The 14,050-nt window shown below is 41.4% G+C and overlaps 1 protein-coding gene across 1 annotated transcript in view; it reads left to right on the top strand.

Annotated features, from left to right (window-relative positions):
- The first annotated feature begins 274 nt into the window (after positions 1 to 274).
- DNAJC6 (DnaJ heat shock protein family (Hsp40) member C6) overlaps positions 275 to 14,050 on the top strand; it is a 101,976-nt gene continuing 88,200 nt past the window's right edge. Inside the window, 1 exon segment of the mRNA XM_043575191.1 lies at positions 275 to 710. Within this exon segment, the coding sequence (XP_043431126.1) occupies positions 515 to 710 (196 nt within the window). The 5' untranslated portion in view covers positions 275 to 514.

Raw genomic sequence — 14,050 nt, forward strand, 5'->3', positions numbered from 1 at the left:
TTCTTCAGAGTCTCCCCTCCCTTACTCTGTCTCTTTTCTTCCCTCCCCGTGGGCCAGCCGCGCTTGGAGCTGCCCTGCTGCGCGGCGGGGCGACGCGGCGACACCTATAGGATTGCTTCCGGGCACTCCCCAGCCAGAGGGTGGCTGGCCCGGGTCCCGGAGCTCGGCAGGGCCGGCGGCTCCGCGGCGGCGCCGAGGACGCGCGCACCCGCTAGCCCTCCCGCCCGCGCCCTCTTTTTCAACCTCGGTCGCGCCGGGCGCCCAGAGCCTCTCTTTGCCCAGGGCGGTGGCTTTGCCGCGCGCCCCGCCAAGCTCCTCTCTGGTGGCCGCTCCCTCTTTCACTCATCTATGCGTCATGTCGGACACTTGATGGTTTTTTTTTCTTTTTCTTTCTTTCTTTCTTTTTCCTTCTTCTTTTTTTTTTTTTTAAATTCCTCCTTCGAGCCCTTTCCACCTTCCACCTCCCCTTCGTTTCCCAGGTTGATTTTTCCCCCCCTCTTCTCTGGGCTTGCCCATGAGTCTCCTCGGGAGCTACCGGAAAAAGACCAGCAACGATGGTTACGAATCCTTGCAGCTGGTGGACAGTAACCGGGACTTAAGTGCGGGAAGCGGCGCGGGTGGCGGCAAGCAGAGAGTGAACGCCGGGGCGGCGGCGACGCGGAGTCCCGCCCAGCAGCCTCAGGAACGTGCCAGCACCATGGACAGCTCAGGTAGCGCTGGCGGCGGGGTGCGCCCAGCTGAACTCCACTGGGTCCTCCAAGAGGCGGCCCACTCCACTAGCCCGAGGCTCCCAACTCAGCCTTGGCCTGGGAGGGGCCGGGATGGAGCGAAGGCATCTAATACCACCAGGGTGTCGCGTCTCTAATTTCTCTAGTTCCTGGAGCTAGGAAACGTTAGATCTGTCTTGAGGCCCAGTGACTGTAGCGAGCGCCCCTTAATCTCGCTAGGCTGCTGAATACACCAGCTGGAGGCGGGGAGAGGAGGGGAAAGGGGAGGGAAGGGGTGGAGGCGAGAAGGGAGAGGGTGGCGCGAGGAGCCACTGGGAAGGAGGGCAGGGAGAGCAGCTGCCTTCACTACCCAGCTGGATGAGGGGGAGAGGTGAAGGAGCAAGTGCGTTGAATGTTTTTGCAGCCTGCAGACGGTATTTATTCCAATTATTATTCTCGTAATGCTGATGTCATTTGCAATTCTGTAAAGCTGTGCCTCTTCTCAATTTGGCTGTCTGCTAGGGTTAATGCTGTTACCTTTCTTGAGCAATTTTTACCTTGAGCAAATTTTTATCTAGAGATCTTTTACACAGCTTTAGGCTTTGTACGATGAAATTTATTTCATCGGCTATTGACTTTGATCTTATCTTTTTTGCATTGAGTGTACTAATATATCATAAACTTTACATGTAAGGAAAATGAAAATGCCTCTAAACTTTGTATCTGGGCTTGCAACCTTCGTTTATAAAGCATTTTGACAAGTTGGATTTCTCTCTGTTGGAAATGCTCTTTTAGTGATTTCCATAGCAAAACTGTCATTTAATATATGTATGTTGGACCAGGGGTATTATTATAGCTGTTTGCTCACCTTTTCAAGGAACCAGGATCAGAGGATTGTTTACATAGAGATAATTTATAATTGAAGTGCTCAGTGTTTTGTTCTACACATGTAACTTTAATATATTGGACAACTGAGGAATCCAGAGGAAAGATTCATGTTGGGTTTTTTGGGAAGTAATGAAAAGAAACTGAATTTAATTCCTGCACTTTGGAAATAAATGCTTGTTTCTTTCAATCGTGTAATGGCTCTCCCTGGACTACCATTTTCTATTTTCCTCATCCCATAGGTGGGATAAAATATTGTTTACAGATGTTCAAGTGTCCTGGCCTGAAAACATATTTTACCCATACAAGCTCTTACTGAAGTTAAATAAGGTGTTGGTGCAGTGTTTTCTCAGGACCATTTTAAATTAAAGCTAAAGTTACCCGAAGGGACTAATGGTTCTAACAGCTTTGGTGTTGATGTTGTACACGGGTATTTAATTTATGATTTTCAAATCTTTGATAAAGTCCAGAGCATCTTTTGCCTGGATGTGATCTCTTTTAAATCTTAAAAAAAGATTCATGCATTCCAAATGATGCCATCATAATCCTTTCTGGAACATAGTGGACAAGTACACGCATGACTGAAATGGAATGAACAGTTTTCAAATGAGTGAGGGAGAGCCCCACTTCTGGAAAATGAAAGAAATATGAAATTTTGTGTAGTTTTCACTTTTCATAGGGATTTTTGTTTTAAGAATTGGAATTTGTTTTTAAAGTTTGTTACATCCTAGAATAAATTTAACACCTATTTCCTGAGTCTGTTATATGCTAGGTACTGTGCTAAGGACACTTCTGGCCTTTAGGGGGCTCATATAATAGTAGTAGTAACTCAAACACACAGCAGCCTATATAGTAAGTTCTGGATTTTTGAGGATTGTCTTTTTTACCAAATCACTTTTTCAATAGGTTTAGAGAATAAAAATGAATTGATAAACTTTTATAATGGGAAAACATTTTATTAAGAATATTGTTATCTCTAAAGCGCTTTGCTGGGAGTTGATTCTTCAATTTGATCAAACTAGCCTTGTATGAAGAGGTTGCAGGGATTCCTCCCTTTCCCCACTCCTCTTTCTGCTTAGGGGAATGTTGTGGCTGCCTTAGGTTAGTACTATTTATCTTCTGACTATTTTGATGCATAATTGCAATCGAGCGAAGTCTGGGAGGATGCTCTTTGTTCGGTTTGGATGAACGATTGGGTCCTGAGAGTGGGGTTTCTTTTAGTGGGTAGCAAGTTTCATTGACTAGTGCAACTATATCTATCTTGTCTAATTATAGTTCTTTCTATTCAGATCCTCAAAGAGTGGCCTTGTGCAGTGTAAATGTATCCATTTGTTTAAGACATTTAATTAAACTCATGGATCATTTCTAAAGCAGCAGTGATCTACCCATTTATTCAACTCATTGTACTGTGACATGCTAGATAGAATAGGTGGTTCATGGGGCTTTTGGTCTAATAGAAATGTTTATGAGTAGAAAAAGTATGTCTAGAGGATTTAAAAATAAATTTAGAGGACTTAAAGCTTAGTTTTAATAATACCCTATGCTTGTATAACTATTTATAATAGGTAGAACATTTTATCTTTATCTTTCTATCTATCCATCTATTTATATCCAAGTTAGTTGGCATATAGTGTAAAGATAGTTTCCAGAGTAGAATTTAGTGATTCATCACTTACATGTAACACTCAGTGCTCATCCCAACAAGTGCCTTCCTTAATGGCCGTCACCCATTTAGCACAATCCTCCACCCAGCACCCCTCCAGCAACCCTCGGTTTGTTCTCTGTATTTAAGAGTTTCTTGTGGTTTGCCTTTCTCTCTGTTTTAACCTTATTTTTCCTTCCTTTCTCCTGTGTTCATCTGTTTTGTTTCTTTTTTAAAATTTATTTGAAGTTTATTTATTTTTGAGAGAGAGAGCGTGAGCACATGACGGAGTAGAGGCAGAGAGAGAGGAGAGAGAGAATCCCAAGAAGGCTCTGTGTAGAGCCTGACATGGGGCTTGAACGCACAAACTATAAGATCATGACCCAAGCTGAAATCAAGAGTCTGACACTTAACTGACTGATCCACCCAGGTGCCCCATGTTTCTTAAATTTCACATATGAGTGAAATAATATATTTGTCTTTCTCTGCCTGACTTATTTCGCTTAGCATAATACATTCTAGTTCCATCCACATTGTTGCAAATGGCAAAATTTCATTATTTTTGACCACCGAGTAATATTTCATATATATATTCACACACACACACACACACACACACACACACACATCACATCACATCACATCTTCTTTATCCATTCATCAGTTGATGCACATTTGGGCTCTTTCCATACTTTGGCCATTGTTAATAGTGCTGCTATAAACGTTGAAGTGCATGTGCCCCTTTGAATCAGCATTTTTGTATCTTTTGGATAAATACCTAGTAGTGCAATTACTGGGTTGTAGGGCAGCTCTATTTTTAATTTTTTGAGGAACTTCCATGCTGTTCTCCAGAATGGGTGCACCAGTTTGCATTCTCACCAGCACTGCAAAAGTGTCCCCCTTTCTCCACATCCTTGCCAACATCTCTTGTTGCTGAGTTGTTTATTTCAGCCATTTTGACAGGTGTGGGGTGGTATCTCATGGTGGTTTTGACCTGTATTTCCCTGATAATGAGTGACATCAAACATCTTTTCATGTGTCTGTTAGCCATCTGGATGTCTTCTTTAGAAAAGGTCTGTTCATGTCTTTTGCCCATTTCTTCACTGGATTGTTTTTGGGTATCGATGAGTTGGATAAGTTCTTTACAGATTTTGGATACTAACTCTTTATCTGATATGTCATTTGCGGGTATCATCTCCCATTCTCTTGATTACCTGTTAGTTTTATTGATTGTTTCCTTCTCTGTGTGGAAGCTTTTTATCTTGATGAGATCCCAGTAGTTCATTTTGGACACTTATCTTATTTCGTTTCCCCAGAAATCTATTAGGTAGGGTAAGTGGCATATGTCTAGTCTTAGAGATTTGATATCAAACATCTGCACTATTGTTACTAGCTGTAGAACCTAGAAAAATGTTAAGCCTCTTCCCCATTTATAAAAGAATCATAATAGTTGTTCTTAAAATAGAGCTTTTAGTTTGAGGCTTAAAACAACATTAGGATACATTTGCAGTTTTTCTTCATGTTGCTGTCAGTGTCTTTCCAATTAGATGAGGAAGCTTATTCTTAGAGATGGTAGGAGACTTGTTCAAGGTAAAATAGCTACTTAGTTGACAGCAAGATTCAGGTTTTCTGACTCTGAGCTTTAAGTTTTTCTCCATTGAACGGAACTGTTTTCCTGTGTAGGTAATAATATCAACTAATTATTGAGATGGAAAAAATATTATCTCCTTGGATTTCCCCTCTGTTTTTGGATGAAAGAGTGACAGATGTTCACAGAAGTATAATGACTTTCTAAGTCAACAGACTCTCAAGTGGTAGATTCCAGAGCAGCCCCTAAGCCAGAACTGTTTCTAGAGCTGTCTGCCTGCCCTGGCTCACTTTTCTCTTCATTTGAATTATTCTTTAGAAAAGATTGTCATCCAAAGGTCATCCCAGATGGCACTGCAGCTTTCCCAGTTCATTAGCTCAGATAGCCCATATTTCTTTTGTGCAGAATCCACAAATGTAGAACTCCCAGTCTTGAGTCACTCAATTGTTCCAACATTAGGCTTACCTACCAAGTTTGTAATGACAAGCCATAAAACAGAAGTCCAATTAAAAACTGTTTCCAGATTTTAATGGGACTTAAGAGTATAAAGATAATGAAGAATGCTAAAATAAAATACTTTCCTGTTTAGTATAAATCTGATTGAAAGCAAAAATTACCTTTAAAAAATCCTATTCTGTAGGATGTAGTGTTTAAACACAGCATCTACATTTTAAATCAGGCTTTCAGGGCTCCTGGGTGGCTCAGTCAGTTAAGTGGCCAACTTCAGCTCAGGTCACGATCTTGCGGTCCATGAGTTCAAGCCCTGCGTCGGGCTCTGGGCTGATGGCTCAGAGCCTGGAGCCTGCTTCCAATTCTGTGTCTCCCTCTCTCTCTGCCCCTCGCCCGTTCATGCTCTGTCTCTCTCTGTCCCAAAAATAAATAAACGTTGAAAAATAAATAAATGTTAAAAAAAATCAGGCTTTAACATTATGAAGTATTTATTTGGATAACTTCATCCTCCGTTGAAATAATATAAGCATATATGTGCTAATATCCCTTTCTTAGGAATACCTGTGCATTTAAGGGTCTTGTAAGGTGAAGGGAAAGTGATTTACTAATTTATTTAATGTGTGGCTAAAGTTTGAATGTTTCTGGATAGCCGTTTAAGGATGCATCTGTGTCAAAGTTCAGATTTGCTTGGAGACTGCCAGGTTTCATAGACTTAAAAGGGGAATCTTTTGAATCGAGTTTTAGAAAGATGACCATATAGTCTATGATATGCACCTTCTGTGATGGAGCTATCACTGCCTTTGAGGCTATACGTTTCCACTGTTCTCATCCTTTTATTTAAGCAAAATTGGACTTTTTGCTCTCTAGATACAAAATAAACCCAATCCCTTACCCACATGGCCACCCTTAGAAAATTAGAGAACATATCCTGTTTCTCTTCTTAGTCCAGTTTATTTCTAATCATACATATATATGTGTGTATATATATACGTGTATATATGCGTGTGTGTATATGTATGCATGTATATATGTATGCATACATATATACACACATATATACATGCATACATACATATACATATATACATGCATACATATACACATATACATACATACACATATACATATATACATACATGCATACACATATGCATACACATACATGCATACATATATACACATACATACATATATAAACGTGTGTGTATATATAATATATAATTTTTTTAACTTTAGCAAGGTTTTTTAGTCAATTTTTATTATAAAAGTTTTTATTATATAGGTTTTCCATGCTCTTGTTAAAAAAAGAATTAAGAGTTACAGAAAAGAATGCAATGGAAAATATAAAAATAGGGGCACCTGGGGCGCCTGGGTGGTGCAGTCGGTTAAGCGTCCGACTTCAGCCAGGTCACGATCTCGCAGTCCGTGGGTTCGAGCCCCGCGTCGGGCTCTGGGCTGATGGCTCAGAGCTTGGAGGCTGTTTCTGATTCTGTGTCTCCCTCTCTCTCTGCCCCTCCCCCACTCATGCTCTGTCTCTCTCTGTCCCAAAAATAAATAAAAAACGTTGAAAAAAAATTAAAAAAAAAATAGGGGCACCTGGGTGGGTCAATTGGTTAAGTGTCCAACTTTGGCTCGGGTCATGATCTTGCAGTTCGTGGGTTTGAGCCCTGCATCAGGCTCTGTGCTGACAGCTCAGAGCCTGGAGCCTGCTTCAGATTCTGTCTCTCTCTCTCTCTCTGTTCCTTCCCCACTCATGCTCTGTCTCTCTCTGTCTCTCAAAAAAATAAACGTTAAAAAAATTTAAAAAAATAAAAATAAATGTCCATAGGATTGCAAATGAAGAATTTAGTGGTGAATGTTTCTGTTTGCTTCTTTCTCTGCAGTAAGGAGAAATAGGGGTGTCTGAGGTAACTGAAATGAATATAGTTGTTTTTCACTTTGAATCTTATAAATAAGATATCTCTCTTGACTTACATATAACATAAAGAATTTTAAAATGCTAGAAGTAAAGGAAAGCAGAAAAAAAAAGCAGTATTGACTAAGACTGATTACATCCTTATATGACACCAATATAGAGATTGGAGAACAATATAATTGGTACCACTTTATGACTTCATGGAATAATATCTTGCCAATGAAAATATATCCCCACTGCTCTCAGGATAAAGCCCAGAACTGGACTTTATCTTAACTGGACATCGGAAGCCCATCATGGTACCTCTGCAAGCCAGCCCAGTAGAACTTCTTGTCCTTTCTCCCCTGGTGGGTCCTCCCACCCCCATTTCTATGCTTTCATGTACACTGTTCTCTCAGGTTAGGCAAGCTTCTCCCATAGCCACCTAGATGTCCACTTTTCTAGGTTATTTTCTACTCATTCTTCAGCTCCTTTACCCCTGGAGGCTGCATGGGATGACCATTCTCCCTGCGCCTCCAGCAGCTTGTATGTCCCTGCCATACCTCTCATCACACTGGTTTGTGATATGTTGCTTGGCCTATCTTTCCCTCTAGACTGTAAGTAAAGTTCAGAACAGGGCTGCGTCTTACTCACCTTTGTCTTCTTGTCACTGCGTGGCACTGATAAATACTCGAATGAATAAAAGCATGAACTGATTTTGAATTTTTAAAAAGGGCATTTTTAATGAAATGTACCCATCCAACTCAAAAAATAAGCATACAGCTAGATTTTAATAGAAATGAGGCCAGACTTAATAGAAATGAAACTGTTGGCAGAAAGCTAGACCAACTCAGTAATGAGCATTTTTCATATGCAAGGACACTAGAGGGGAGAGAAAGATAATTAATACATAGTCCCAGACCCCCAAGAGATTTCTAATGCGGAAATGTAAAGAAATAATAAGCTTACCAAAAGACTGCTTTTTTGACCAAAAAAAAATGCATTGTATTATGCCATTCATCATTAAGATAATTTTTTAGCAGAAAAAAGACCAAAACTAAATGTGTATAATTTTTTTTAATGAACTAACAATAGATGATTTTTATCTGTAGATTTGTGTGTTTCTTCATCAGTATCACAAGTTTGGAATCTTCACTATTTTCAGGTTTATTATTAAAAATTTTTGGGGTGTCTAGGTGGCTCAGTCAGTAAGTGTCTGACTCTTGGTTTTGGCTCAGGTCATTATCTCACCATCATGAGATGGAGCCTTGTGTCGGGCTCTATGCTGACTGCGGAGTCTGCTTAAGATTCTCTCCCTCCCTTTACTTCTACCCCTCCCCTGCTTACCCTCTCACTTTGTCTCTCAAAGTAAAAATTCTTTGTTTCACCTTTGGTCATCTGCAGTTGTAGGTAAGCATTATGGTAACCTTTTATAACCTGTACTCACCATTTTGAACTCCTTTTGGAAAGAGTCTATAATTTTGAGGTGAATTAAAGAATCCTGGGGTTTATTTTTTTATGTTTATTTTATTTTTGAGAGAGAGAGCACAAGGGGCAGAGAGAGAGGAAGACAGAGCCCAATGCAGGACTTGAACTCACAAACCCATGAGCCGTGAGATCATGACCTGAGCTAAAGTCAGATGCTTAACTGACTGAGGCACCCAGGCGTGCAAGAATCCTGGAGTTTAAATTGTAAATTTCCTCATTGGCTCAGGAGAAAACTAAATTATAGTTATTGTATACTAAACAACATCTCTTGAAATTACTTAGAAGCTTTTGACAGAGCAGTTCAATGTCTGAATAATAAGTTCTTCATGGCCCAAGGAATTAGGAAATTTCATGACATGTGCCAAGAGATCTGGCAATTTCTACTTCGTTTATTGGCTTTACTTGACATCTACAGGCCATAGCCTAGTCCAAAATAGCTTTTTATTTCAGTAATACATCAAAACATAATTTAAAAAGGTACTAAGGATAAAAAATTAAAATTCAGCTGTGTGTGATGTTAACAATGCAAATAACCCCACAAGGAAGCAATCAGATGATTCAGTGCTTGCTACGCAGGTTGGGTTTGCACATGCAGAAAATTACTGTTGACATGTTCAAGTGTAGTACTATACCTGGTGGCTGGCGAGTTTGGCACATGTTACAGCCACTTTCTGATTTTAGAAATGTTATGCTGTAGCCTGGGTGGCTTGGTCAGTTAAGCGTCCGACTCTTGATTGGCTCAGCTCATGATGTCACAGTTTGTGAGTTCTAGCCCCACATTGGGCTCTGCACTGTCAGTGCAGAGCCTGCTTGGGATTCTCTCTCTCTCTGACCTTCCTCCACTCTCTCTCCCTCTCAAAAATAAATAACTAAATTAAAAAAAAGAAAGACACATTATACTGTAAAAGAAGTGCATTCCAGAATTGGGTATATTTGGCAAAAGGCAGGGCGAATAAGTGGTATAATAATAGACACATATAGTGCTATGGAGTGCAGGAGAATGATGCTTACTTTCAACCAGTGCGACTAGGGAAGGCCAGAGTAGAAAGTGCTGTTTGAGCGGGAGGTCAGTAGGTAGACAAGGAAAGGAAAATTGATTTGGGCTGAGAGCTAGGGCATAGTGGCATCATCATACATGCATGGTGTGTTGAAAGAACTACATTTAGACCTGGAAGCTGGAGCCTATATGGGTTGCAAGAGCTACAGTGGATGGCGTTGGGAATACAGATTGAATCTAGATCAGGGTGAACCAGCTGAGACGGTTGGACTTTATTCTGTAGGCAATGGGAGGATCCTGCAGATTTGGGAGAGGGGCTGAGGCAGGGCTGAGTTATCCACAGGCATAGCACCTAAGGATAAGAATAATTTTAAGGCCAAGAAAAATGTTTTAATTTCTTTTACAAAGCAGAATAAAATAAATGAGTATAACTGTAGGGAATTAAGGAATTCGTTTTCATACCAGTGCAGTGCGTGGGTGCCTGGGTGTCTCAGTTGGTTAAGCATCTCACTTCGGCTCAGGTCATGGTTTCATGGTTTGTGAGTTTGAGCCCTGTGTTGGGGTCTGTGCTGACAGCTCAGAACCTGGAACCTGCTTTGAATTCTGTGCCTCCTTCTCTTTCTGCCCCTCCCCCACCATGTTGTATGTCTGTCTCTCTCTCAAAAATAAATTAACATTAATGTATATATTTAAATATATAAACATAAATATATATTTAAATATATATATATATTTTTTTCTTTTTTTTTTTTAAATGGAGGAATGAGCACACGGGGGCAGAAGTGCCTAGGGCCCACAAAGGTCTTGCTGCAGTTCCAGATAGAAGACTATAATAAGTGAGCACTGGAGACATTCTGCAGCTGCATAAAAGATGGACCCCATCTGTGGTTCCCAAGTGTGTCCTGCCTGCATTAGATTTTCCTGAGATGCTGGTTGAAAACACAGATTCCTGGGCCCCAGGGATTTATGATTTAGGGAGGGGGCATACTGACAGAGGGGGTGCATGTACCTGGGGGACAGGGAGAATAAGTAAATGCCCATTAGGCTGATGACCTGAGAAATAATGACAGCCCAGTGAAAAAAAGAAAGAAGTAGGTCTGGAAAGCATTGCACAAAAGAATGGACAGACTGACAGCTAAAAAGTGGAAGTGGAAAATGTGACCAGGGGTATTCTATGCATCGTGAGCATACTAGAGAGAGGGCTGGATATGCTGTCAGGTTGGCACAAGGTTTCACCAGGCTTTCAGCTTTTTGGTAGGCTGCCCATTAGGCTGTGCAGATCTCCATGGGAGTGCTGTGGAGGAGGTAGGAGGCAGGAGGAGGGCCTGTGTTTGCCTAGCGGAGGAGTAAGGTAATCGGTGGAAATGCTAGAACTGAAATTCTGCGGCACTGGGCTGACTCCAGGCCAGTGGCCAGAGGCCAGGATGGTGTAAAGTAGCCAGCCTGCCCTTATGCCCATTCTCAGGGGCAAGCCCCAGGCTCTGGGCCCTTTCTTGGTGATGGAGGCACGGGAAGAAAGCTCAAACACCAGAGAAACTTGCAGGATGATTATTGAAGCAGGAATTCTTGGAAACAGACAAATGCCTGAAAAAAAACAACAACACCCTGACCCCCAGAAATTCTCAAGGACTGCCTTGTGTCAGCCTTTGGTCACTTGAGCATCACAGCAAAAATCAGCAGGCTGACATTTCTCTTTGCTGCTTATTCTCCCTTCGCTGTCTCTCTCTTCTCTGATCCTTCTTCCCAATATTCTCTTCCTTCTGCCTTCTCTTCCTCCTTCTCCTGCATCTTTAGCTTCCTTGCCCCCCTCTCTCTTCTTCCCCTCTCCTATCTGCATGTCCTCCCCTTTTCCCCAGTAAGTGAGTCAGCATATTGGGGAGACTTGGAACCCCATGCTGTACGAAGGTGTGTGGATGACTGTAGTTCGGGGGGTATTTGTGTGGGGGTGTACATGTGTGACTTAGATCCCAGGCTGCTTGCTGCTTGTGATCCAATGAGTGTGAACACTGGTGTCACTTTCCAAATTGGGTAATTGCATCTGACCTACCTAAAATTTCACTTGCTGTTTCAATTAGCCAAGTGTTCTGCACTGTGACTTGGTGATGAGAAGTTTCATAAGCCTCCATCCCAGAGGTAGCTGCATTTCATTCAGATGAAGGAAAGAATTTTACTTACTAATTTGCAGCTAGGGAGTGCAAGATAATAACACACCATTTCTCCCTCCCTGTCTCTCCTATTTCACCCCTGCAGGAAAGCAGATCTTTCTCTTCCCTTCCCCTATTGCTAAAGCCTAGATAAATGGCTGTATTTTCAACCCTTTCAAGTCCAAATTTGTGGATGCTATTGAACAGTGGGGATATTAGGGAACCATGAGTTAGAAACCCTAGATGTAAGGTCTGGCTTTGTCATTTATAAGCCAGACGTTGTTGTCATTTATACCTGTGACGTTGGGCAGGTAATTCAAATGAGAAAAATCAGACTGACCCTGCCAGTTTCATAGGCAAGGGGGAAATGTGGGAATGTGGAGGAAAACACTTTGTGGTGGGTAAATTCTGCATTCATTCATTTCATAAATGTTTTCTGACCGCCTGTTATATGCCAGCACTGTTGTAGCCATGGGGATACAGTGGAGGACGAGACAGATAAGACTTCGGTGCTTATGAGCTTATATTGTAGAGCACAAGACATACCATAAACCAGTAACCCAAGATAAAGGATTATAAGGTATGCTAAATGCCACGGAGGGGCTAGAGTGAGGGAGAGAAGAACTCAAGGTGGTGGTGGGGAGGAGGGAAGCCTAATTTACAGAGCACGATCCAGTAAGGCCTTTCTGAAGAGGTAGTATTTGAGGTGACATCTGAAGAAACAGACACAAACAGGAAAAAGAGACAGAGTGAGAGAGAGAGAGAGAGAGAGAGAGAGAGAGAGAGCGCGAGAGCTGTATGTAGAGCATTTCAAGTACTAGGTTCAGCAAATGCAAAGAACTGGAAGAGGGGCCAAGGTCTGCAAAAGGATATGTGACTGTTAAAACCAGCACTTAGTGAGCTGGGAGGGAAGGGGGACAAGTGAAGTGTGAGTTGTATTTGTAAGAGACCATTTTGTCTGCTTGCATCAAGAAAGGATTTGAGGTTCCTTCATAGCTTCATAGGTATTCGAGACTATAGACAGGATTTATATGCCAGAGATGATATCAGTGACTATTACTATTCAACATTAATGGTCAACTTTTTAAAATTCAAATGAACTAATGTTCTCATAGCATCTTAGTGTTGACAACATGTTTTTCTATACTCTATCCTACTTAGTTCTTAGAATGTTGAATGTCCCAGTGAAATCGGTGGCATTAACAAGATTTTAGAGATGGGAAGCTCTGTAGAGGTCAGTGAGCTGATGTGCATCTAAACCAGCAGCAGGCTCCAGGTCTTCTAACATACTGAAGAGTGACACATTTGCAGAGGAAGAGAGTTGAGGTCTTGGGCACCCTGTGGCCAAGATCTATCAGCTACTTTAAACGGAGACAAGTTGGAGGAATATAACGGTAAAAACTGGATTTTAACTGCTAAGAAAATTGGCTTAGGTTGCCTTGAAATGGATAGCAGTGGGGCACCTGGGTGGCTCCATTGGTTAAGCATCTGACTTTGGCTCAGGTCATGATCCCACCGTTCTGTGAGTTGGAGCCCTGCATCAGGCTCTGCACTGGTAGTGTGGAGCCTGCTTGGGATTCTTTCTCTCCCTCTCTCTTTGCCCCTTCCCCACTTGCACATGCTCTCTCTCTCTCTCAAAATAAATAAATGAACTTAAAAAAAGAGAAATGTGTAGCAGCATTTCACTTTAATTATTGGTATTAAAATCCAGCCACTAAATCCCCTAATGGGGTAGGAGCCTGGCTTTGTCTCTCAGTGTGCCAGGAGAGAACTGTCTCCATTATGCCTCATTGGCACACAGAGCCTGGGAGGCTTTCACACACTGTCTTGTTTTGTGATCATTTGCTGTTGTAACAGAGGACAGTTCTATTTCATATGTTGCTTTGTTTTCAGGCCATTGCATGAGAGCTGGGCTTCTTGTCTCTTAAAAAGCAAAACCAAACCCAAACAAAAGCTCTATTTTTGTTTACAGCAAGATACATATTTATGAAGAAAAATTATAAAACAATTTAGTAAGTCGTATAAAAATGAAAATAAAAGTTCATTTCCTTCCTTCCCACCTTTTAGTTTTACTCTCCAGGTATAATTAATATTAATGGTTTCTTCTATGTACTTACAGAACTTTCTATGCATTTTAAGCTTATACACAACCACATAGACACATGCAGATTCCTGCACACTGACACATGTTTGCATACATATTCATACATAATAAATGCCTGTATATTCTTGAACCCTTCCATACATGCTATTAT

The sequence above is a fragment of the Prionailurus bengalensis genome, chromosome C1 (genome assembly GCF_016509475.1).
Source record: "Prionailurus bengalensis isolate Pbe53 chromosome C1, Fcat_Pben_1.1_paternal_pri, whole genome shotgun sequence".
Classification (NCBI taxonomy): domain Eukaryota; kingdom Metazoa; phylum Chordata; class Mammalia; order Carnivora; family Felidae; genus Prionailurus; species Prionailurus bengalensis.